This window comes from Ceratotherium simum, chromosome 3 (assembly GCF_057802395.1).
Source record: "Ceratotherium simum simum isolate JZ-2026a chromosome 3, ASM5780239v1, whole genome shotgun sequence".
In the NCBI taxonomy this organism is placed as follows: Eukaryota; Metazoa; Chordata; class Mammalia; order Perissodactyla; family Rhinocerotidae; genus Ceratotherium; species Ceratotherium simum.
The window spans coordinates 95,892,927-95,917,644 of NC_141902.1; the positions used below are offsets into that span (position 1 = coordinate 95,892,927).

General features: G+C 39.8%; 1 protein-coding gene across 1 annotated transcript in view; it reads left to right on the plus strand.

The window, feature by feature from the left end:
- The window catches only part of ADAMTSL3 (ADAMTS like 3), a 366,781-nt gene that overhangs the window by 311,551 nt on the left and 30,512 nt on the right, over positions 1–24,718 (plus strand). The window contains exons 24-25 of the mRNA XM_087429032.1: positions 21,283–21,465; positions 23,694–23,810. Of these exons, the coding sequence (XP_087285158.1) occupies positions 21,283–21,465; positions 23,694–23,810 (300 nt within the window). The remainder of the gene's footprint in view (positions 1–21,282; positions 21,466–23,693; positions 23,811–24,718) is intronic.

Below are 24,718 nucleotides of genomic sequence, written 5' to 3' on the forward strand. Positions count from 1 at the left end.
CTCCTTTGCCCCAACTGTGCCTTCCTAGCAAGAGAGCAGGGCCCACAGGACTCATACAGGGTAGGGGCTGAAGGAGAGGAAATTTGTTGGAATTCAACCCCCAGAAATAAAAAAAAGCATGAAGGTGTCTCAGGACAGTCTGCTTTCAGGACCTATCGATGGAAGAAAAACACTCATCATGGGGACAGCACCACAGGACCCGAATAGAATTTCAGCACTTCTAGTAACATCCCAATTTAGGTGCTCCTTGTTTTTTCAAATTATCTCTTCATTCATTTATTCCTCCTAGTTATGTATTTGATAATTCAACACCCATGTATTCATTTTCATGACTGACACGTAATATACTAAAGTCATTTTATTATCATGGATAGTGTCAGTTCCGGCCTGGACATCACCTCCTGCCCCACCCCACTCTGTCCCGAGAGAGTCTGATTTAATTTGTCCGCAGTATAGCCTGAGAATCAGGGTTTTTTAAAGGTCCTAAGATGATCCTCATGTGCAGCCAAGCTCAAGAACCACTGCTCTAGCCAGTAAGTGGGGCCAAAGAGTCTCCTGGGACTTATTTCAAATGTTATTTCAAAATGAGAGGCTCTTCCTTGGGAAACAGTAGGTGATGAGGAGTGAAATAGATTCCAGGCCCCGGTCCAGGCTCTGGGCTCCTTCTGAAGGTGGAGTCAGTGTTCTAAGGTCCACAGAGGAGGAATCAGCTTCAGTGTCAGAGAGGGTCATGGAAGAGAGGGCTTGTGATGAATCTTTAAGAATGAGCAGAAATTTTCCAAGTGGTAGAAGAAAATAGGGAATAATCCTAGTGAAGAGAACAGTACATAGAAAATCTTAGCATGACACACAGTGAGGTGTGTTTGTAGAACACACCTGGGCTGGAGGATGAGCTCTTATTAGCAGTGGTCCCATAAACTGAAAGGGCATTTGTGCTTTTCTCTTTCAAGGGAAGTAACAGCTATGGAGCTAGGAAAACTGAGTCTGAGGAGAAAGGAACCCCCAGAAATAGAGTAAATGGGGGGCATCTCAGAAAAACAAGAGAAGAGTCAAGGGCTTGAGGGAGGAGTCACACCCAGGAGCTCCACTGACAGTAGCCCTCATGTCATTCTTCAGGGTTTGGTGGTGACAGCAGAAGGACCAACTTGAAGATCATGGTGCATGACTTCCTAATAAGCGATACTTTTAATGTAGCTTTTAAGGAACACATCATGGCTATTTGTTCATCCCCGTCCCCATGTTACATTTACCAGAATTGCTGTTTATCAGGAAGGGCCTCCAGAAAGTCCAAGGTTCTTCCCATTTGAGCTATCATTTAGGAATTCTCTGTGCTGAAATCAGTGTTTTTCACACTTGTGTAGCTCCAGCATGTATCATGATGCCTGATTTGCACCAGCTTTGGCTTTGAGTCTTATTCTTCAAGGAACTACTGGATGTTTTTAGTTTTGAGACAATATGTGGAATAACTCTCATGGGCTCTTTCTAGCCTATAAATGAGACCCTGGAGGACAATATCCAGCAGTGAGCTGTGTGGCACTCATGAGGTAGGACTGGTGGAGTTAAAGAGAACTGCCCAGTCCTAAGCAAAGGAGAAGTCCAGGATTTCTGAGAGGTCAGGGATGACCCCACCAGGAAGAGGACTTGTTGACACCCTTCCTCCATGTCAGAGGAAACATATTTTAAAAGCCTTTGGGGAGAGACTCTTGATTATGGAACTGGGGATAGAAGCTATGACTCAGATTGTTTCTAAGTCTTCAGATCAAATTGCTTGAGGACCTGATTATGCCAATCTGTTAACGTCATTTGACTAGAGAAGAGAAAGTACTTCAACAGCTATTCAAGAGAATTCTGTGAATGGCAAGAGCCATAGCCTTATATTTGGAGGAAGTTCTTGATGTGGAGTCATTGATGGATAGTCCATTATATCCAAAAAGCATAGATTACATGTTGCCAAAAAGAACACAAGGGTATACCGTTAACTCAAAAGAGGAAAATTCCTTACAAAATTTGCTGTGTTGTGCAGATTGACGCTGCAGTCAAGAAGAGTCCACTCTTTATACTAGTAGCTTTGAGATATTTTCTCTTGACACTGAAGCTGTGAATTCTTGTTTATGTTTCATTTATTAGTAATGACTCCCTTTGTGGTTTGGCTACATTGTGTTCAATTTGCCTCTTATCTTACAAATTGGCAACATCATTTCTTCATATTCCCTGGAGGTAACTAATGATAGCTTAAACCTTCAGTTGTCATATGTGAAAAAAATACAGAATATTGCATGAGTGTTGAGTAGCTGGAGGAAGCAAACAAATGAACAAAAACATACAGGTATAATATATGTGATACATTGATATAAAAATCTAGCACTATAGTCTGAATAGGCCAAGGATTGTATAGTGTGGAATATTTCATGGGCCTTGCAGGAATGAAGGAAGTTTGTTTTTAAACAGTGACTATGTTAAAGACACCCCAGAGGTGCAGACTTTCTGCAGCACGTGTTTCACAGCCCCTCCAGATCTGAACTTCTTTCCACAACATTTGCCTTCCAAAAACGATTTCAGCATTGTGGAAACAAAACATTGAATATTTCAGAGCTGTAAGTCTTGGGGGAAATAGCCTGTCTTTGAGGTTACATAAATAAGTTTAAACTGTTTCTGACATTTTATAGCTATTTCAACAGAGCAAACATTTGTAGTTTTGAAAGACCTTACAGAGCAGTGGTATGAAGAATCCCCTCTGAATTTCCTTTGGCATCTTTAGTTCTCTGAAAATGTTCCCACGTGTAACAACGCCCTAGGTGCTGAGTCCCAGGGTCAGCTTCTTTCCTCAGCACTGGAGACCTTTGTCTCTCCTTTTACATCTAAAAACTTGCGAAGTTTTGCTTTGTTCCTGAAATTCCTGTGTATGTATAATATCACTATCTGTGTAAACTCAGTATCATGCTCTTGGCATTCTGAGGTTTAGGTTTAAGTGTAATTGTCTCTGACCCCTGTCAGTTCCAGGGTTTGGAAATTCCAAAGCCTTCTGGACCTGACTTCTGACAGTTCTTGGGGACTCACACTGGCCTGGGCCCTCTACCTCTGGCTCCTTCTTGCACTGACCGGGTATGGTCTCTCTTTCGCCCTCCATCAACCAGAATGCAAAACTCAGTTCCTTGACTGGTCTCTACTCATAGCAAGACATCCATCGATACCAAGCATTTGGCAGATTTTTTTACGCAGGGCCAAAGATTTGGGGATCATGGCAAAGTCATCCCATCACCAAGCCCTTCTACTCCCTGTTCTCCCTCACTCCCATCCTTCCTTTCCTCACCCCAACCTCCTTGGATTGCCATAGGAACTCTAAATTCTTCTCTCCCTGTTCTGCAGCTCTTATCTACAAATGCTCGTGTCTAAACCTTCCAAGATGTTCTGAAGGAAAAGCATCCATTCTCTTTAGAAACCAGCTGGAGTTATATAGAGCAAAACAATTTCTCTGACTGGTAGTTTGTTCTCTTCACTTTACTTCACCAAGCCTGCTGTGTGTAAGGCACTGCTCTGGAGCTCCTGGGGCGAATCTGCATGTCCCAGCACTGAAGAAGCTTGCTGGCTGATTTTTGCCTGTGGCCTCATGCTAAGTCAGAGGCTTTCAGAGTATGTCTTATTAGATTGCTGAAGGAAGAAGCAGACTCCTGAGAGGAGTCTTACCTTGCGTTATGCTCCTGAGAGCCTGAAGGTGGGAGAAGCTGACGTTCAACATTCCAACGAAGCTATGATGCCAGCACCTCGAAGAATGCTCGCGCACAGTAGGCACTTACAGAATATTCCATTGGATGGATGAATTCTTGATTACTTAGAGATGTAGGGGAGTCGGGGTCATTTATGTTGTCCCCTACACTGAATGACAAAAGCAAAGGCTTGAGGGACTTAAAGCAACTGGGATGTAATAGAGCATGAGAATAACTAGTGACCAAAGTGGACTCAAAAAAATCACATTGGGGAGTTTTTCTTTTCTTTTTTTTAAAATTTCTGCTGAGCAGTAAGTTCTGCTGAGATGAACTGCAGGCTTCCCAAGCGCAGTGTTCACACCACCATCCTCAGTAGCCTGGCTCTGCATTTCAGAGCTGCTGAGGTGGGAGTGTCTCTAGGGAGCACCTGATACGGGAGCTAATTCCCCTTATGGAATGCCCTGCGGCTTAGACGGCCAGTTAGCTGAGTTGCACAGGGCTTTGGAAGCCTGTCAGGAGCCCAGGGTGGTGAGCAGAGCCAGGTCACTCTGGGCTGGGCAGCCAGAGCAGGGCAGCACTGCAGGAATCGGGGCTGTGCCCACTAGATGCTCTAAGGTGACATCCTTCTCTTGAAGTCTCCCTCTGATGCATCACAACACCTCACCTAGCCAGGGGCGTAAGTGCAGCAGAACATGTGTCATGAGGCCTTGAGGACAGGTGAGCCAGTGACAGGCAGCATCCCCAAAGTCAAACACTCCTCTAGGGCCATCTCAGTCAGCTCGGGCTGCTGTTACCAAAATACCACAGACAGGGGCGCTTAAACAGCAGACATTTACTTCTCACAGTTCTGGAGGCTGGGAAGTCCAAGATCAAGGTGCCAGCAGACTCAGCGTCTGGTAAGACCCCCTTCTTGGCTTACAGACAGCTGTCTTCTCGCTGTTTCCTCACATGATGAAGAGAGAGAGAAAGAGAGAGCAAACTTTGGTCCCTCCCTCTTTTTATAAGGGCTATAATCCTATCATGGGGCCCCTACCCTCATGACCTCATCTAAACCTAATTATCTTCCAAAAGCCCCATCTTCAAATACCATCATACTGGGGGGTTATGGGTTCAACATATGAATTTGTTGGGGGCAGGGGGACATAAACATCCAGTCTGTGACAAGAGTTGTGAACACTTTCAATTCGGCAAACTCTTACTGAGCATCTCCTACATGCCCAGCTGACAACCAGGAACTCCCAGAAAGATACAATACTGACCCTGACATAATGTAAATGCAACCGCATCAATATGAACAAAACTCTGTAGGAACTGGGAGGGGTATACAAGCAGCTCTGTGTCAGAGGTCTCTGAGGGCTTCCCATGAGATGTGAACAGGGCCATGAAGAGGAGTGTGCCAAGACGAGAAGGTAGGAACATTCCAGACACGGTAAAAAGCATGAGCAAGAACAGATGACAGACAAGGGCAAGCTTGTTGACAGGACACTGAATTGCCTACATTGTGAAGTCTGTGGCGGGAGGGACAGGGCAGGAGGGCTAGGAGGTGAAGCTAGGAGTGCGGTTAGAGCTATGTGATGCAGAACTGACGATGCCCGGGCCACATGCTTCTGTGGGCAGTCAGGGTGCAACACTTTGCTCCCTCTGACCTTGCATGAAGAATTGTTTGGAGGTAGGGAAGCCAGCTAAAAGGTTATCTCAGTAATTAAAGCAAGAACTATAGCCTAAGCTCCAGCAGACTGATCCAAGAGAGTTCTAAGTTAGAATTGCTTTTTTAAAAACTTAGTAGCAAATTAAACATAGAGGATGAAAAGGTGAGAGGCAGGAAAGGCTCTGGGGGTCCGAGGTGGAGTGATTGGATTGATGGGACACTGTAATGAGGAGAGGGAGCAAGCACGTGAGGAGGTGAGAGGAGAGGGAGATGGAATTTGCTGTGGGACTTAGTGAATTTGAGGCGCCCGTGGGACAGGCTGAAGGGAGATGTCCAGGAGACCGTTAGTTTTGAACTCAAGGGAGAAGTTAAGATTGGATAGGTAGATGTGGGAGTTTTCAGCACGAGAATTATCACTGTATTCCTAAGAGCAGATGAAATTGCCCAGGTCAGTGTAGAGTGAGAAGAAAGAACTTGGTCCATACCGCAGTGTGCTTCCACTCTCTTCATTGCGAACTTCCCATTTCCAAGATTTTCTTTTGGAACGTAATTGTGTCAGTTTGTTCCGAGAAGCACATGCTGGGGTGGCCATTTGGCCATGTGAGTTGTTTTCATACCTAAGTTTTTAGTTCAGACTCCCATGGTTACAAGGGTCAGAGAACCACCTTGAACTGGCTTAAGAAAAATGGAGAAATTACTGGCTCATGAAACTGAAAAGTCCAAGGGTGCAGCTGACTTTGGACATATCTGTATCCCGGAACATAAATAATTTCATCAAGAATCTGTCTCTCTCTGGCTCTTTGCTCTTTATTTCTGTATTTTGTGGTCGTTTGGGGGAGTAGGAACAGATCACAGAGTGTCACATAAGCCATCATAAGCACTTTGTTTTTTATTCTGAGTGAGATGGAAGCCGTTGGAGGATTCTGAGCAGAAAAATGACATGATCTGACTTACATTTTAAAAGAAACACTCCAGCTATTGTGTTGAAAATCCACTGTAGGAAATCAAAGAGTGAAAGGAGGGCATGGGTGGAAACAGGGAGACCAGTTAGGAAGACTTGGCAGATTCCAGGTGAGTGAAGCCATCTTTAAACACCCTGCCCTGACTCCACATCCCCCTCCAGCTACTGCCTCATTTCTCAGTTTCCATTCGTAGCAAAACACCTCAAGGGCAGTCTATAGCATCTCCAGTTTCATCTCCTTGTTCTCTCTTGAACTCACTCCAGCCAAGCATTGTCCGCACCACTCCACCTCTATAGCTGTGGTCAAGATTACCAACAGGCCCACCGTGTAAGTGTGTGCACTGCTAAATTCAGTGGGCAATTCTCAGACCTTTTACTTTGCCATTCGACAATGATTGCATTTGACCATTGTTTACTCCCCCTTCTTGAAATACGTTCTTCTTGACTTCTGGGAAACCACTCTCTCAGCTCTGCTCCCACCGGATCACCTGCTCCTTTTCAGCCCCCTCTGCTGGTTTCGCCTCTTGTCTCTGATCTCTAAGTTGAAATACCCCAGGACTTGTCCTCAGACTTGTTCCGTTCTCTAGCTGTACTCACTCCGTTATCGGTCGTATCCACGCTCAAGGATTCGAATGTCATCTATATGCTGACAACTCCTAAATTTGTATATCCAGCCGAGACCTTTCCTCTAAGCTCCAGGTGAACCAAGATCCAAGTGCCTGCTCGGCATCTCCGTGGGAATATCAGGTGTTTCAAACCTCACATACTCGAAACTGAACTCCTGAGTTTTGCTCCCAGACTTGCTTCGTTCACAGAGTTTCTTATCTCAGAGAGTGGCAATGCTGTTATTTCAGTTGCTTGAGCCAAAAAGCTTGGTATCATTTTTGACCTGCTTTTCTCTCTCACACACCCCTCTCTCTGGCAACTCCCCATCCCCCAGTCAAATCCTTCAAAATATATCCACCTTCAAAATATATCCAGAATCTGACCGTTTCTCACCACTCCTGTTGCTACCACACTGGTCCGAGGCACGGTCGTCTCTAGGCTGGATTGTTAGAACTGCCTCCTCACTGGTCTCCCTACGTCTGCCCTTGCACCCTACAATCTCTTCTCAACGCAGCAGTCAGAACAATCCTCTAAAAGTATGAGTCAGAGCCTGTCACTCCTCAAAGCCTTTAGAATAAAAGCCACAGCCTTCCAGTCACCTGTCAGGCTCTCTGTGATCTGAGCCCCTCCCACCTGCCACTCCTCTGACCTTGTCTCCTCCTCACCTCCCTTGCTCACATCCCTGCAGCTGCAGTGTTCTTTCATAGTCCTCCAAAATAGGAGGAATGTGCTCTAGACTCCAGTCTGATGAAGCCTATGGGTCTGCTTCTCAGAATAATATTTTTAAATGCAGAAAATAAAATACATCATATTATAAAGAAAACCAATTATCAAAATACAGATAAAGTATTAATAAATCAAATGTGTGATCTAATAATATATGTGCTTCTTTACTAATGCATTCAATTCAAAATCTAACATTAGGTCCAATAATTACCATAATTTTGAAGTAGTGATGGTATAAAACATATTTTGAGATATCTGTAACAATTGTAATGTGATACCAAAGTATCTGCGATTTCCATTGGTAGCAAAGTCAAAGATACTGCTGCCTTGATTTGTTGCTTATGTTCATAGTTGATGGAAATGCTAGATCTCAGCTAGGGTTTAGTGAAAAGGTCACAGACCCCTGAAGTCCATCTGTGGACCCACGTCAGGTTCATGGACTCCATGTTAAGAACCCTACTTCAGGGCCGAGACGCATGCTGCTCCCTCTGCCTGGAATACTCTCTCCTGAGACCTCCATGTGGCTTGTTTAGCCTGGCTGAAAGCCTTTGGAAACCTCTTTTCAATTTAGAATTGACAACACTGTTGCTTATATGCTTCTTATCATGGACACATAATGAAGGAGCCAATGCATCTGAAATGCTTCAGGGTCTCTCACTGTAAGAGGTTCTATAACTTGAGAAAAAACCCATTAATCTGGACTAATTGTAGGTGGTTAGTCTGAATTAATGAAGATCTTTGAATTGTAAAATGTTTTCAAACTTATATGTTGCTTTCAAAAGTGTTCAGTCACTTAAGAGAGAATTACTAAGTAGGGGTCCTAAAGGAATCTCCTTCAATTAATAAACAACAATTTAAATTTACATATATGGAGGCTAGTGAAGTGTTTGAAGGGATTTCTGAAATGATGTGCACTTTTTCACTCGAAATATTTAAGGCAATTATTTTCTTCCTGCTAATACAGCACTTCTCTAAATTATCATGGATTCCAAAATAATAGTGTCTGAATTTATGAGGATTTTACCATAGAGTCAATATTTTATTATTTTTGCTGTTTGAAAGAAAACATTGGAATGAATAACCAAAAAATCACACTGATGTATCTTTGGGATATAATAATTTTCTTCTAGTAGATCTAGTCCATAGTTCATTCACTTATGCAGTCAGCAAATATTCATGTGTCTACTCTTTGCCAGGCACTAGCCTCACAATCTACTGGGGAGACCCAAGGTTAATGCAGTAATGATGCTATAAAAGAGTGCTGGTCAAAGAAGGCACATAATCAAAATGAGGTGAATAAATATATAGAAGGATGGATGAATGAATGAATATATCTCACACGTATCTTAGAGCTGAAAGGGATCCCAAGAGAAAATTTAACACAGTCTCTTGCCTTCACTCTTGTTATTTTTGAGAAATATGTCTGAGACCTTCAGAAAACCACAAATTCACTTCTGTCGTCTTTAGGCAGAAAATAGGGATGGCTAATTTGCCCTTCGTAATGTTACCATTTGAAATAATAGTAAGTGTATAAAAGAGATACCAAGTATCGACAGCACTGGGAACAGAAATGCTACTCTGGACCAATGTAAGACCGAAAGGAATTTCTGCTCGTTAGAGCTCTGAGTCAGAACACTGAGGTTATGCAGCAAAAATGACATTAAGGGACCAGCCTCGTGGACGAGTGGTTCAAGTTCTGCACATCCACTTCAGCCACCCGGGTTTGCAGGTTTGGATCCCAGACGTGGACCTACACCACTCATCAGCCATGCTATGGAGGCAAAAAATAGAGGAAGATGGGCACAGATGTTACCTCAGGGCTAATCTTCCTCAAGCAAAAAAAAGAGGAAGATTGCCCAAAAAAAAAAAAAAGACATTGAACTAGCATTCAAGAGGCACGTGAAGACCATCCACTATATCAAAAAAGTAAATCTTATGGTGTATATGTGTTGTGTTCCCAGTAAAATCTAGAAAAGCAAGATGAAAACAAAGAGAAATTAAAAAAAAAATAAAACTGTTGAAAGTTGCTAAGAGAGTAGATCTTAAACGTTCTCACCACAAAAAAGAAATAGTAATTATGTGATGTGATGCAGGTGTTAGCTAACACTATGATGGTATTCATTTTGCAATATATCTGTGTATCAAATCAATATATTGTACACCTTAAACTTACACAATGTTATATGTCAATTATATCTCAGTAAAGCTGGGGAAAAATCTGGCTGAAAGAGAGGCAGAAATAAAAATAGAGCTGGAAAGAGTTTTAAAAATCAATCACAGAAATAAAATCAACATTAGCAGTAAACCAAACACTCTACATAAAATGAAAAGAGTGAAATAGGAGCAAGCTTGAGAATTTCTTGCAAAATGCAGAGAAAAAAACCCAGTGATGTATAGGGTAATGAACATGAGGAAGAGAGATTAACAATCACATAATTGGTGTTCCTGAGCAAGAGAATGGAGCAAAAGGAGCGGACACAGAATTTAGAGAGGGAAGGGAGGGAGGGAGGGGGGAAGGAAGGGAGGGAGGGAGGGAAGAGAAGGAGAGAAGGAGGGAAGAGAAGGAGGGAGGGAGGGAAGAGAGAAGAAGGGAGGGAGGGAGGGAAGAGGAGGGAGGGAAGAGAAGGAAGGGAGGGAGGGAGGGAGGGAGGGAAGAGAAGGAGGGAGGGAAGAGAAGGGAGGGAGGGAGGGAAGAGAAGGAGGGAGGGAGGGAAGAGAAGGAAGGGAGGGAGGGAGGGAGGCAGGGAAGAGAAGGAGGAAGGAGGGAGGGAGGGAGGGAGGCAGGGAAGAGAAGGAGGAAGGAGGGAGGGAGGGAGGAAGGAAAGGAGGGAGGGAGGAGAGAAGGAGGGAGGGAGGGAGGGGGAGGGAAGGAGGGAGGAGAGAAGGAGGGAGGAAGGGAGGGAGGGAGGAGAGAAGGAAGGAGGGAGGGAGGGAGGAGAGAAGGAGGGAGGGAGGGAGGAAGGAAGGGAGGGAGGGAGGGAAGAGAAGGAGGGAGGGAAGAGAAGGAGGGAGGGAGGAAGGGAGGGAGGAAGGGAGGAGAGAAGGAGGGAGGAAGGTGAGAGGGAGGGAGGGAGGGAGGGAGGATAAGGGAAGAAAGTTTTACTGAGTGGAAAAAAAGACTGTAGTTTGCAAATTGAATGCCCCAGAGTGTTCCAGGCAAAATTAATGAGAAATTAATACTATCTCCTGATAGTGTCCTGGCAAAATTTTTGAAAATTTTAGATCATAAAAAGAATCCTACAGGTATCCAGAAAGGAAAAAAGGAAATAAACAACAATAATAGATTACTTAAAAGAGAATAATAAATAGTCTTGCCTCAGACTTCTTCAAAACATTGAAGTCCACATGGCAGTGGATGGCATGAGCAAATTGTTGAGGAAAAAAGTGACAACACTCTGTGGCCTGCTAAGCTGTTTCTTAGTGAGGAGAAGAGAAAACATTCCTAGACATTCGAGGATTCATAATCTATCCTACTCGCTGACTTACCTTTGTGGGAAAGATATTCCAAGATGGGCCACTGTCAACCAAGAAGTGAATCTTAATTATGTTCTTGGAGACATTGCAATATAAAAGGAATCATAATAAAACATTAAAACAACTTAAATATAGAATTTAAAAGTTTGTTTTAGTGGCTTAAAAATAGATTGTAAGTCTCAAAAAAGAATCTTTAAAAGAAAATATAGAATGAAAAATAATGATATAAGATGATCTGAATTTCAAATATCATGTTATATCAGCAAATTTAAAAAAAAAAAAAAGGGAGATAGAAGTTGGAAGAAAAAGCTTCACATTTTCTCAACCCAGAAGAAGAATTGGGGAGCTAGGAGATATAGTTTTATTCATAACATTGATAATCAGAAATGTTTAAGTTTTTTAACTAGCTTTGTAAACTTTGGGGATAGGTAAGACATTCAGTCAAAAGATATCATAGAATGAAAAGTCTTGCTCCTGCTCGTGTTCCCATCGCCCCCTCTTCCACCCTTTCTCCCACACCTGTACCCTACACGCCCAGTCAACACATTCGATTCTTATGTATCCCTGCAGAGATTCTCTATGCAAACATGAATACTTATTATTTTTTCCTCTTTCTTATGTAAAGTAAGTATACTCAACACACAGTCCTATCCGTTGCATTTTTCAGTTGAGAACAATATTTCTTTGTTTTAGAAAGCAGTGTTACTGAGGTATAATTGAAATACAAAAAATTGCACATACTTAATGTATAAAATTTGATGAGTTTAGACATCTGTATAAACCATCATCACAATCAAGGTAATAAAGATATCTATCACCTCCAAAACTTTCCTTGGGTCCCCCATTTTTTGTGGTAACAACATTTAACACGAGATCTACCCTCTTAACAAATGTTTAAGTGCATCATACAGTATTGTTGACAATAAGCACTATGCCGTACAGCAAACCTCTAGAACGAATTCATCTTGCATAACTGAAACTTAATACCAATTGAACCACAACTCCCCATTTCTCCCTCCCCTCAGCCCCTGGTAACCACCATTCTATTCTCTGCTTCTATGAGCTTGACTATTTTAGTCAAGCTCATAGAAGCGGAATCATGTAGTATTTGTTCTTCTGTGACCTGCTTGTGACTTTTAGCTATAATGTCCTCCAGGTTCATCCATATTGTCACAAATGGCAGAATTTTATTCTTTTTTAAGGCTGAATAATATTCCATTATATGTATATACCACATTTTCTTGATCCATTCATCTGTTGATACACATCTGGGTTGTTTCCATATCTTGGCTATTGTGAATAATGCTGCAGTGAACATGGGAGTGCAGATATCTGAGATGCTAATTTCAATTCTTTTGGATATATACTATACTCTGAAATGGGATTGCTGGATCATATGGTAGTTCTATTTTTTAAATTTTTTGAGGAACCTCCATACTACTTTCCATAACAGCTGTCCCATTTTACATTTCCACCAACAGGGTAGAAGTGTTCTAATTTCTCCACAATCTTGCTAACACTCATTATCTTTTGTTTTTTTGATAATAGCCATCTTAACAGTTATGTGGTGATATCCCATTGTGCTTTTGATTTACATTTCCCTGATGATTGGCAACCTTGAGCATATTTTCATATACTTGTTGGCCATTTGTATGTCTTCTTTGGAGAAATGTCTTTTCAAGTCCTTTGCCCATTTTTAAATTGGGTTATTTGGTTTTTTGCTATTGAGCTGTATGAGTTCCTTCTATATTTCGGATATTAACCCCTTATCAGATAGATGGCTTGCAAATATTTTCTTCCATTCTCCAGGTTGCCTTTTCATTTTGTTTCCTTTGCTGTACAGAAACTTTATAGTTTGATGTAGTCCCACTTGTCTATTTTTGCTTTTGTTGCCTGTGCTTTTGGTGATCCAAGATATCATTGCCAGACCAATGTCAAGAAGCTTTTCTCCTATGTTTTCTTCTGAGTTTTACAGTTTCAGGTCTTATGTTTGTCTTTAATCCATTTTATTATTTCTTTTGGTTTATTTTTGTGTATGAGTCCAATTTCAATCTTTTGCAATTTTCCAAACACCATTTGTTGAAGAGACTGTCTTTTCACCTTTGTGTATTCTTGGCACCCTTGTCAAAGATCAGTTGACTGTATATGCATGGATTTAATTCTGGGTTCTCTTTTCTGTTCCATTGGTCTATTTGTCTGTCTTTATGCCAGTACTATAATGTTTTAGTGACTGTAGCTTCATAAGATATTTTGAAATCTGGAAGTGTGATGCCTCTAGCTTTGTTCTTCTTTCTCAAGATTTCTTTGGCTATTCAGTGTCTTCTGTGGTTCCATATGAATTTTAGGATTGTTTTTTCTATTTCTGTTAAAAAAATGCCATTGGGATTTTGATGCGGATGGCAATGAATTTGTAGATAGCTTTGGGTAGTATGGACCTTTTAACAATATTAAGTCTTCCAATCCATGAACATGGTATGCTTTTCCATTTATTTCTGTCTTCTTTAATTTCTTTCATCAATATTTTGTACTTTTCTGTGTGCAAGTTTTTCACCCCCTTGGTTAAGTTTATTTCTGAGTATTTTACTCTTTTTTTTTAATATTCTGAACCATAAATTTTTAACTGATACTCTCCAAATATAATCTGCTTTTTTTTTTTTGTGATGAAGATCAGTGCTGAGCTAACATCTGATGCCAATCCTCCTCTTTTTGCCAAGGAAGATTGGCCCTGAGCTAACATCTGTGCTGATCTTCCTCTACTTTATATGGGATGCCACCACAGCATGCATTGACGAGTGGTGCGTCAGTGCGCGCCCAGGATCCGAACCTGCAAACCCTCGGGCCGCCGCAGTGGAGCATGCGCACTTAACCGCTGCACCACCGGGCCAGCCCCTGCTATTTTTTCTGAGGAAGATTGGCCCTGAGCTAACATCTATCGCCAATCATCCTCTTTTTACTTTTTTCTCCCCAAAGCCCCAGTATGTAGTTGTATATCCTAGTTGTAGGTCATTCTAATTCTTCTATGTGGGACACCACCTCAGCATGGCTTGATGAGCAGTGAGTAGGTCTGCACCCAGGATCTGAACCAGCGAACCCTGGGGCACCGAAGTGGAACATGCGAACTTAACCGCTATGCCACCAGGCCAGCCCATATTTTATTCTTTTTGATGCTATTGTAAATGGGATTGTTTTCTTAATTTCCTTTTCAGATAGTTCGTTGTTAGTGTGTAGAAATGCAACTTATTTTTGTATGTTGATTTTGTATCCTGCAACTCTACTGAATTTGTTTATTAGTTCTAACAGGTTTTTTGTGGACTCTTTAGGATTTTCTACGTAAAAGATAATGTCATCTGCAAGCAGACATAATTTTACCTTCTTCCTTTCCAATTCCTTTTATTTCTTTTTCTTGCCTAAATGCTCTGACTAGGACTTCCAGTACTATATTGAATAGAAGTGGCAAGAGTGGGCATACTTGTCTTGTTCCTGATCTTAGAGGAAAAACTTTCAGTTATTCACCTTGGAATATAATGTTAGCTGTGGGTTGTCATATATGGACTTTATTATGTTGAGGTAAGTTCCTTCTATATCTGGTTTGTTTTATCATGAAAGACTGTTGAATTTTGTCAAATGCTTTTTCTGCATCTATTGAAGTTATTATGTAGTTTTTATCTTTCATTCTGTTAATGTGGTGTGTCACATTAATTAATTTGCATGTGTCCCAGGGATAGATCCCACTTGTGGTGTGTGATCCTTTTAATGTGTTGTTAAATTGGATTTCCTAGTATTTTGGTTGAGGATTTTCCATCTGTGTTCATTAGGGATATTGGCCTGTAGTCTTCTTTTCTTGTAATGTTTTTGTCTGGCTTTGGTATTAGACTAATGCTGGCCTCATAAAATGAGCTTGGAAGTGTTCCCTCTTCTTAAATTTTTGGAAGAGTTTAGGAAGGATTGTGTTAATTCTTGTTGAAAGTTGTGGTAGAATTCACCAGTGAAGCAGTCTTGTCCTAGACTTTTGTTTGTTGGGAGGTTTTTGATTACTGATTCAATTTCCTTATTCATGATTCAAGTCTGTTTAAGTTTTCTATTTCTTCATGATCCAGTCTTGGTGGTTTGTATGTTTCTAGGAATGTATAAATTTCTTCTAGGTTATCCAATTTGGTGTATAATTATTCATAGTAGTCTCTTATGATCCTTTTGGTTCTGTGTCATCAGTCATAATGTCACTTATTTCATTTCTGATTTTATTTGGGTCTTCTTTCTATTTTCAGTAAATCTAGCTAAGGGTTTGTCAGTTTTGTATATCTTTTCAAAAAACCAACTCTTAGTTTTGTTACTATTTTCTATTGTTTTTCTATTCTCTATTTTGTTTACTTCTTCTCTAATCTTTGCTTTTTCCTTCTTTCTTCTAACTTTGGGTTTAGTTTGTTCTTTTCCTAATTTCTTGAGTTATAAAGTTATGTTGTTTACTTGAGATCTTTCTTCTTTTGTGATGTAGGCATTTATTGCTATAAACTTCCCTCTTAGTATTGCTTTTGCTGCCTCCCATAGGTTTTGGTATGTTGTATTTTCATTTTCATTTGTATTAAATATTTTCTAATTTCCCTTTTGACTTTTTATTTGACCCAATAGTTGCTCAATAGTGTGTTGGTTAATTTCCACATATTTGTGAATTTTCCAGTTTTCCTTCATTTATTGATTCTAGTTTTATTCCATTGTGGTTAGAAAAGATACTTGGTATGATTTCACTCTTCTTAAATTCATTGAGACTTGTTTTGTGGCCTAATATGTGACCTAGCCTGGAGAATGTTTCATGTGCTCTTGAGAAGAACATGTATTATGCTGTTGTTGGGTCAAATGTTCTATGTATGTCTGTTAGGTTCATTTGGTCAATAGTGTAGTTCAAGTCCACTTTTCCTGATTGATTTTCTGTCTGGATGTTCTATCCATTGTTGAAAGTGGGGTCTTAAAGTCTCCTGCTATTATTGTATTGCTATCAATGTTTGCTTTATATATTTAGATGCTCTGATGTTGAGTGCATGTATATTCATAATTGCTGTATCTTCCTGATGAATTTGCCCTGTTAGCAATATATAATGACCTTTGTACAATGACCTTGTAACCGTTTTTGACTTATGTTGTCTGATATAAGTACCCTGCTCTCATTTGGTTACTATTTGCATAGAATATCTTTTTTCCATACTTTCACTTTCAGCCTATGTGTGTCTTTAATTCTAAAGAGATTGTCTTGTGGGCAGCATGTACTTGGATCTTGTTTTTCTTTTAATCAATTCAGCCACTCTGTGCCTTTTGATTGAAGAGTTTAATCCATTTATGTTTAAAGTAATCATTGATACGTAAGGACTTACTATTGTCATTTTGTTAATTTTTTTCTGTATGATTTGTGGTTCTTTTGTCCTTCTTTTCCTCTTTTTCTGTCTTCCTTTTTGATTCATTGATTTTTTTAAAATAGTGATATGCTTTGATTTCTGTTTCTTTTTCTTTTGTGTATCTACTATAGGTATTTTTGGTGGTTACTATGGGGCTTACATAAAACATTTTATAGTTGTCTATTTTAAGGTGATAATAGAATAACTTCAATCATATACAAACACTCTACACTTTTACCTCTCCGTCCTCCCACTTTATGTTATTGATGTCACACTTTACATCTTTTTATATTGTATATTCATTAACAAATTTTTGTATGTATAGTTATTCTTACTACTTTTGTTTTTTAACTTTTATACTAGAGTTAAAAGTGATTTATACACTCTCATTACAATATTATAGTATTCTGTGTATGTATGTGTTTACCTTTACCAGTGAGTTTTATACTTTCATGTGCTTTCGTGTTTTTGTTTTGTGTCCTTTCTTTTCAACTTGAGGAATTCCCTTTAGCATTTCTTGTAAGGCAGGTCTAGTGATGATGAACTGTCTCAGCTTTTGTTTGTCTGGGAAAGTCTTTATTTCTCCTTCATTTCTAAAGGACAGTTTTGCTAGGTATATTATTGGTTGGCAGTATTTTTCTTTCAGTCCTTTAAATATATCATCAAGAACAATATTTCTTAGAAATATTTATATATGAATATATAGGAAATTTTTGTATTCTTTTATATAGTGGCTTATGATATTTTATTGCATAGATGTACCATAAGTTAGTTAATGGTTCCCTATTATGGGATATGTAAATTGTTTCCAATCTTTTGCTTTTATATAACTGCATAGAGCATTTTGTATGCAGGTATACTGGTAGCATTAATTCCTAGAAAAGGATTAAAGAATAAATGCAATTGTAATTTTGGTAGGTTTTGCCAAATTGCTGTCAACTAGTTTATTTTTTAAGCAAGTTGTAACATTATTGGAACTTAAAATACAACATTCAGTTTCCACATTGTAAGAGAAAAGGGAACACAGAAAGGATAATTGAAAGGCTGGTAAAATCAGAAAGCCTAAAACAATGACAAAAGTAAACCCAAACTCATGTGTAATCACCATAAATATTAAGGAGGTTCAACACTGCTGTTAAAAGCAAAAGCTCTCAGATTGGGTTTCTAAATAAAACCTAATGATATACTATTACAAGAGACATTTCCAAAATAGAACTATACAGAAAGTTTTAAAGATTGGACAAAAGCATATTAAGCAGAAGGAAACAGAAACAGAACCATCAGCAGCCACAATAGTAAAATCAGACAAGATAGGATTCAAGACCAAAAACAAGATAAAAAGATGTTCATTTAAAAAAATAAAATATGCAGAAAAGTATAGTCACCGTGAACTGTCATGCGCTGGATACAGTATAATATATGAAAACAAAAATAGGAAAAATTGTTATAAACATAGATTTGAGCACTTTTTCTGGACATGAAAGCTCAAGGAGAAACAAATAAATAAGAAGACATACTAAAAGAATATAAGATTTAATTGTTGTATGTATTTGAACTTTACACCCTAAAAAGAAATAGTGTACCTTCTTTTCAAGTATCTATAGAACATTTACCAAAAAAGATTGTATATACACCTTAGAAATTTCAAGAAACAGAAATTGTACAGACTACATTTTCTGATCACAAGGCACTAAAGGTACAACTCCTTTACAAAATGTTGAGTGAATAAAATGCCAACTACTTGGAAATTTTAAAATTCCTTTCTAAGTAACATGTGAGTCAAAGTGAAAATCAGATGCAATTCCCAGCGACTCAGGAAATCATTCTGCTCCTCAGAGTTCTATCCTGAACCCTCTTCTGCACTCATACTATGCTTTCTCCGCTAATCACTTCGTTTAATTTCATGATTTCAGTAATCATTTGTATGTTAACACTTATATCTCCAGTCCAGACACTTCTGAGTTCCAAATCCAGAGTCAGCTGCTTCTGGATATTATTTAGCTACCTCAGTCTCAACATGCTTACAATAATTTATCATGTACTCCATGCAAATCTGCTCTTCCTCTCATTTTCCCTGTTTCAATTAATGGCACTACCCTCTATCTGCATGTTGTCCTTAAATCCTTTTTCTCCTCTACTCCCCCGTATAAAATCAATCACCAAGTCCTGTTGGTTTTTCCTGTCTAATATTTACTAAGTTAATCTATTTCTCTCTAGATCCACTGTCCCCAGCTTTGTCTTCACACCCTTTCTCTCACGTCCATTGCTTCAGTAACCACCTAACCAGTCCTCCTGACCCTGTCTCCCTCTTCCCCATCTTACATCATATCCAAACTGATATTTCTAAAGCACCAGTCTGATATTTTCATCGGATTAAAATAATTAAATTGTTTCCTATTTCCCTTAGAATAAATTCAACCACACTCCTTACTGTGGATAATAAATTTTTATTTTATGGGCACCTGCTCACCTCTTTAGTTTCATCTGTCCTCACTCCTTCCCCATGTACTTTAAGCTCTAGTCATAATAAACAATTTATGATTCTCCAAATGCACTATATTGTCCTTTGTGTCTAGGCCTTTATGCATGCTGTTCCTTCTACCTAAAACAATCTCCCCGCTACCCCCAGCTCCTTCACTTGATGTGTTCCTACTTGTCCTAAAGTATTAGCTTAAATGTTCCTTCATGTGGGAATCTTCCCCATCTCTCCAGTCTGCATGAACTACAGCTGCTAGGTGCCAGTGGCATCCAGTGTTTACCTTTATCATAAGCCCTTATCTCCTTTTATTACAGTCACCTGTTTCCCTCCAAAGCTCCCTTGTAAAATTAAATTTCTTGAGGAACTTAGGTCACCATCATATTCTTAGCACCAGCATAGAGCCTCATGTACAGTCTCACTTGATAAACATTTTTTGAATGAATGAAATAATGGCAAATCGTTGTATTGCATTTCAAAATCTAAGATATATAGCCAAAGCTGTACTCAAAAGAAAATTAATAGCTTTAAATATTTTAATTTAAAATAAGCAAATTAAACTAAAAATTAACTCAAAGACTTAGGAATTTCCATGTAAGCTAGAAATAGAAGGAAATTTCTTTGATCTGATAACAACTATCAGAAACCAAAAGCAAACATCACGCTTAAGGATTAAACATTAGTAATAGTTCCTTTAAAGTTGGAAACAAGACAAATATACTTGCTGTAACTGTTATTATTCAGTATTCTTCTAGAGACATTAGTTAATACAATGCAATAGTGAATAGAAATTATAGGTATAATCTTGGAAAAGAGGAGATAAAATTGTCATTATGTGCAGATGATATGACTGTTTACCTTAAAAAAACAAGAAAATCAATTGAAAACTATTCAAAATAGTAAAGTTCAGTAAGATGACTGGATACAAGATAAATATGCAAGTGTTCATAGCTTTTCTAATTGTCCTAAGCAATAAACAACTATAAAATATATTTTTAAAGAGCCTGCTTACTATGGCATTAAAAATTATAAGATGCCTAGGAATAAATTTATCAAGAAATACACAAGTCCTACCTACACTGTGGCTAAGAGATCAGTTCTGGAGTAAACTGCGTGGTATGACTCCCAGCTCCAGTGTTTACTAGCTGGGGACCTTAGGAAAGCTTAACATGTCTGTGTGTGTATATTTGTAGAAAAAACAACTGAAAAGATACGTGCACGTGTGATTAGCACTTCTCTGGGTGTTTAGGTTCCGGCCTAGTTTTGACTTGACCACCTTCCTCAACTGTAAGATGGAGCTAACAGTGACTGTTTCCCAGGGCGTGGGAATGACTGCGAGAATCAGTGCCTCATGGAGCATGCGTTTGCCTACAGTGGGGAGCATTGCAAATGTCATGATAATAGTGGGGACATCTCTTTTTTGTCAGAAAGCCTTGCTGTGTCTGCCACAGTCTCTCCATCCAGGGCACTGCAGGAGCGGAGGACGTCCTCAACCAGTTACCTAGCTTGATCTCAGGCATCATTCAGAGGCTGCCCTAGCTCTTAAGAGCCAAATGAGATTCCCCTGAATTTCTCATTCCACAGCCCAGCAAAATGCTAAGACTTCTCAAGATTTGGGGGAAGAAATTCTTTTAATTCCTCATGCTCCCCTCTGTGTCCAGAGATGTTGCTTGCGGTCTCTGCACCGCACTACGTCAACCCAGACTTGAAACTCAACACCTTTTTTTATTCCCTGAAATTAACACCTTTTTTTGTATCCTGAAATTTTACAAAAGTATTAATGAACAAAATCTGTTTCCCTGAAGACTTTATATTCCTCCTGAAGGAGGAACGTTTCATTGCATGTGCACAGTGAACAACTTAAAGACCCATATTAGAGATATTTTTGTTTTCCAAAGACTTCTTTGTGACAACCCACCACTGGGCATTTCTCTCTCTGTCTCTGCCTCCACATTCACCTAACTTCACCAGTTTCTCTTTTCCAACCATTCTCCCACTACCCCCACTCAACTTCAAATTTCTTTCCCTTCTTGGTACAGAGCAATCCCACCCTCTTTGGCTCCCTATTCTTTGACTTATATCCTTAAATCAATGAGGTCCTTAGTAGACCAAAGCCCTGTGCTTTAACAGATCTCCCACCTGACACAGAGGAGCTAGAGAAATAGAAATAGCCATTTTTCCTATTATATGTGATTAAACCCATTTGCTGATGTGGTCAAAATGCTGAATGGTATCTGTCATATGGTTCTATGGCCCTATTCTTAAAGGAATTTGCCTTTGTCATATTTGTTTTTATTCCAAAGGTGTCCCTCAGCCTAATATAACTTGGTTGAAGAGAGGAGGATCTCTGAGTGACAATATTTCCTTGCTTTTCAATGGATCCCTGTTGTTGCAGAACGTTTCCCTTGAAAATGAAGGAACCTATGTCTGCACAGCCACCAATGCTCTTGGAAAGGCAATGGCAACCTCTATACTCCACTTACTAGGTAAGTGTCAAATTCTTGTTGTTCTTCAAATGCTTCCTGTAATACGTACAAAGTAGGACCCAGTTTTGTTGATTCTGGAATCAAGGAGTAAACAAGATGGACATTATGTGGTTTTAACTATTGCTGCCACTGCCTACCTACAAAGGAACACTAAATCTAATACTCTGTCTTACCAGTTCTTCTTTTAGAAGGATGTGACTTTTTTGCTGCTACTTTCTGCCTAAGAACCTACAATGGGATATGAACTTTTCTGCCCACAATCAAGACTCTTCATGTTCTGCCTCTACATCTGCTCAGCTCCTAACCCTGAGCCCCATTCTAGGCTAGCACTGAGCTCTGTTCTAGTCAATGTGGTTTCCCGCCCTATGATCCAACACACACAAACACACACACACACACACACACACACCATGCTATTTCCCTGGAAGTATGGCTTCCAGGCATACTGTTCTCCCAGGAAGAAGTGTCCTTCACTGTCTTTCTCATATTGCCCCATTACCTTCCATCCTGTAGGGCCAACTGAATTCCTATCTACCGTGTAAATCCTGCTCTCATTTTGTTTGACCTCTCCTTTCTCTGGTCTCACCGCTTGATACCTGATTAAGTCCTGACACATGTTGATCTCCAATTGTTTCCTCTTTTATTCATGTTTCCTCAACTAAATTGTGGGCCCCTTAATGGTAGAGACCATGTCTGATGTTTCTTTTGCAGTCCTAAGGATATAATACAGTATGAGGCACATAGTAGGTGCTCAATAAATACTACTCAATTGAGTCGTAAGGCACCTTACACTTGGGTCAGTGTTGTAATTTGGAGAAGGTCATTACAATGTGGCCCCTGGCACAGGATGATAAGCTGGCTGCTTCTTGTGCTATCTGCTAGGGATAATGTCTGGAGCTCACCAAGCTCTTGTCACCAAAACTGGCTGTAAGTTGCTGGGGTTTTAGGACTCAATAAATAATACTCTTCTTTCCCACCAGGGTTTGGAACCAATTGAGAGTTAATCATAGAAGTCAGTCAGATGGACATTAGAGATCATTTATTATTCCCTTTTGTATCTCCAGCACCTAACACAGGTGTGAGTGTTAAGTAAGTGTTTCATAAATGAATGAAATTGAATCATTGGCAGAACTGGTGTGAGATTATAGAATCCACTGCTGAACCAAGAGGATGATGGAAAAGAGCTTTCTCCATGGCGTTTCTTGTTGGCAGTTAGAGGAGTCCAGAAACATAAATAGGTGGGAGATGCCAATGCAGGGAGTTGGAATAGTTGTTGTGCACAAAGCACTTTGCTGTTCATTAATTCTTTTCATATTTACAATATCACAGTGTTGTGGGCAGTAATTTTTAATCTTGTGTAAATGAGGAAACCTGAGACTCACAGTTAGTTTGTACTAGAGCCTAACTATGTAGTCTTCTCTTCCAGTGTTCTTCACACTACCCCTCATGGACTCTCAGTGCTGGTCAGAAAGGCACTAGTGTACCTCCATGTGGCCCTTCCCAATGAGCCTCTGTGATCTCCTAGGCTCTCCATGGAATGGAAGATTTTCAACAGATGGGCTAGGCCAAACCTCTCTGACTCTTGAATGCCTTCCCCCCACTCTCTGAGAAGTCCCAACTATTATTCCTTGCTTCTCCCTCTCTCCATTCATGAATCTGCACGGCTGTCTCAGTTCTGCCCTGCACACCTCCTCTCTCAGAAGTCCCTCCAGCCAAGCAGCTCATGACTTTGGTAACTTGTCTGAGGAATCAGGAATGTCTTACATCACACAATACACAGCATTCCTCCACCATCCTTCTGTTCTGGTGCTCAAGCTTCCCAGCCTTCCTAAAAGCCCGCACTCCTCACCCTGTGAGGTTCCCTGTAAAACATTGCCCATTCTCCTGCTCCCAAGGCTCCATTGGCTCCGCTGCTTCCTTCAGTCCCTTTTGGAATTCTGGTGAATACATTTTTTCCATCTTGTTAGTTAAGCCATAAACCTTGAAAACATGCAGAGATGCCATGTGTTAGCACAGTTAATAACTCTGTATAAACCCCTATGGCACCCCACACACCCAGTCCACACACGGCTCCCAAACCTGAGTGAGCCTGAGCATCCAGGAGCGGAACATTCTGTTAGAAAGGGCTAACTTCCTAGTGGTTGTCTTTTTTAAGAACACCTAAGCTGTAAAAATTTAGATAATTTGTAATTGATAAACAAGTGTTTCTTTTTTTTTTTTTTTCTCAGAACAAAGACCATCAGACAGTAAAATTGTGTTTCCCAACGACCGTAAAATGCATATGCTCCAGGCATCCCTCACTGGAACCAACAGCAATGACCCAACAGGAGAACCCCTACCTCCAGGTCTGGGATTTTGACTTTCTGGAGATTTGCTATTAGGGAGGCATGTGCAATGAAAAGGATTTAGCTAAAAGACCCTCCATGTTTTGCACTTTGCAATAAGTAAAATTATTCCTAGGCATTTGGCCAGCTTTTCCCTTGCCCTTCAGTCTTCTGTGGTTCAACTTGTTCCTTCCATATTGAAACATTTTTGAAAAAACATTCACTCCTGAGAAAGCCCACAGAGATCATATCCCAACTGTACATCATTATTTGTGATAATACGGGTATTGGTTTTCCAGTTTCAAAACTATTGCCAACTTGGTAAATATTAATAGAGGGAAGGTTTGCTGAATTCTGGAATCAATTCTTTCATTTTTTTCTTTCACAAATTTTTTTTCCACACATACTAACTCTGTTATGTATCAGTGCTTGGTCAGGAAAACCTAATCTAAGTATTTAAAGCTTGCAAAACTCTTTAGGAGGCCAAGGGAGAGAGGTAGAGTTAAGAAAATTAGAAATGCTAGAATCTCAGGACATCAGTACTGATGATCTCAGCTTCTTGTAGCTCAAAAATGGCTAAATCACAGAAGGACACACAGAAGCTACTATTAGACCTCATGCTTTATTATATCTGCTATACAGGAACAATAATGGCTACATCATTTCAACCTTTTAAATCTTGAGCAAGTGCCTCTCATTTGCAGAATATATCCTATAGAATATAACTCTGCAGATAAGGATCCTAGAAATGTAGTTCCTAGTCTTCCACGTCCTGAGATGTAGGGAAAGCATAGAAGGGGGAAATAGTGTTAAGCTGCCAATCAACAATCCAGCTCATATTATTTATGACAGCATTATCTAGGTGTATTTATATGATGTATTTTTTCCTCTCTTTCAGACATAATACTACCATTATTACATGCACTATT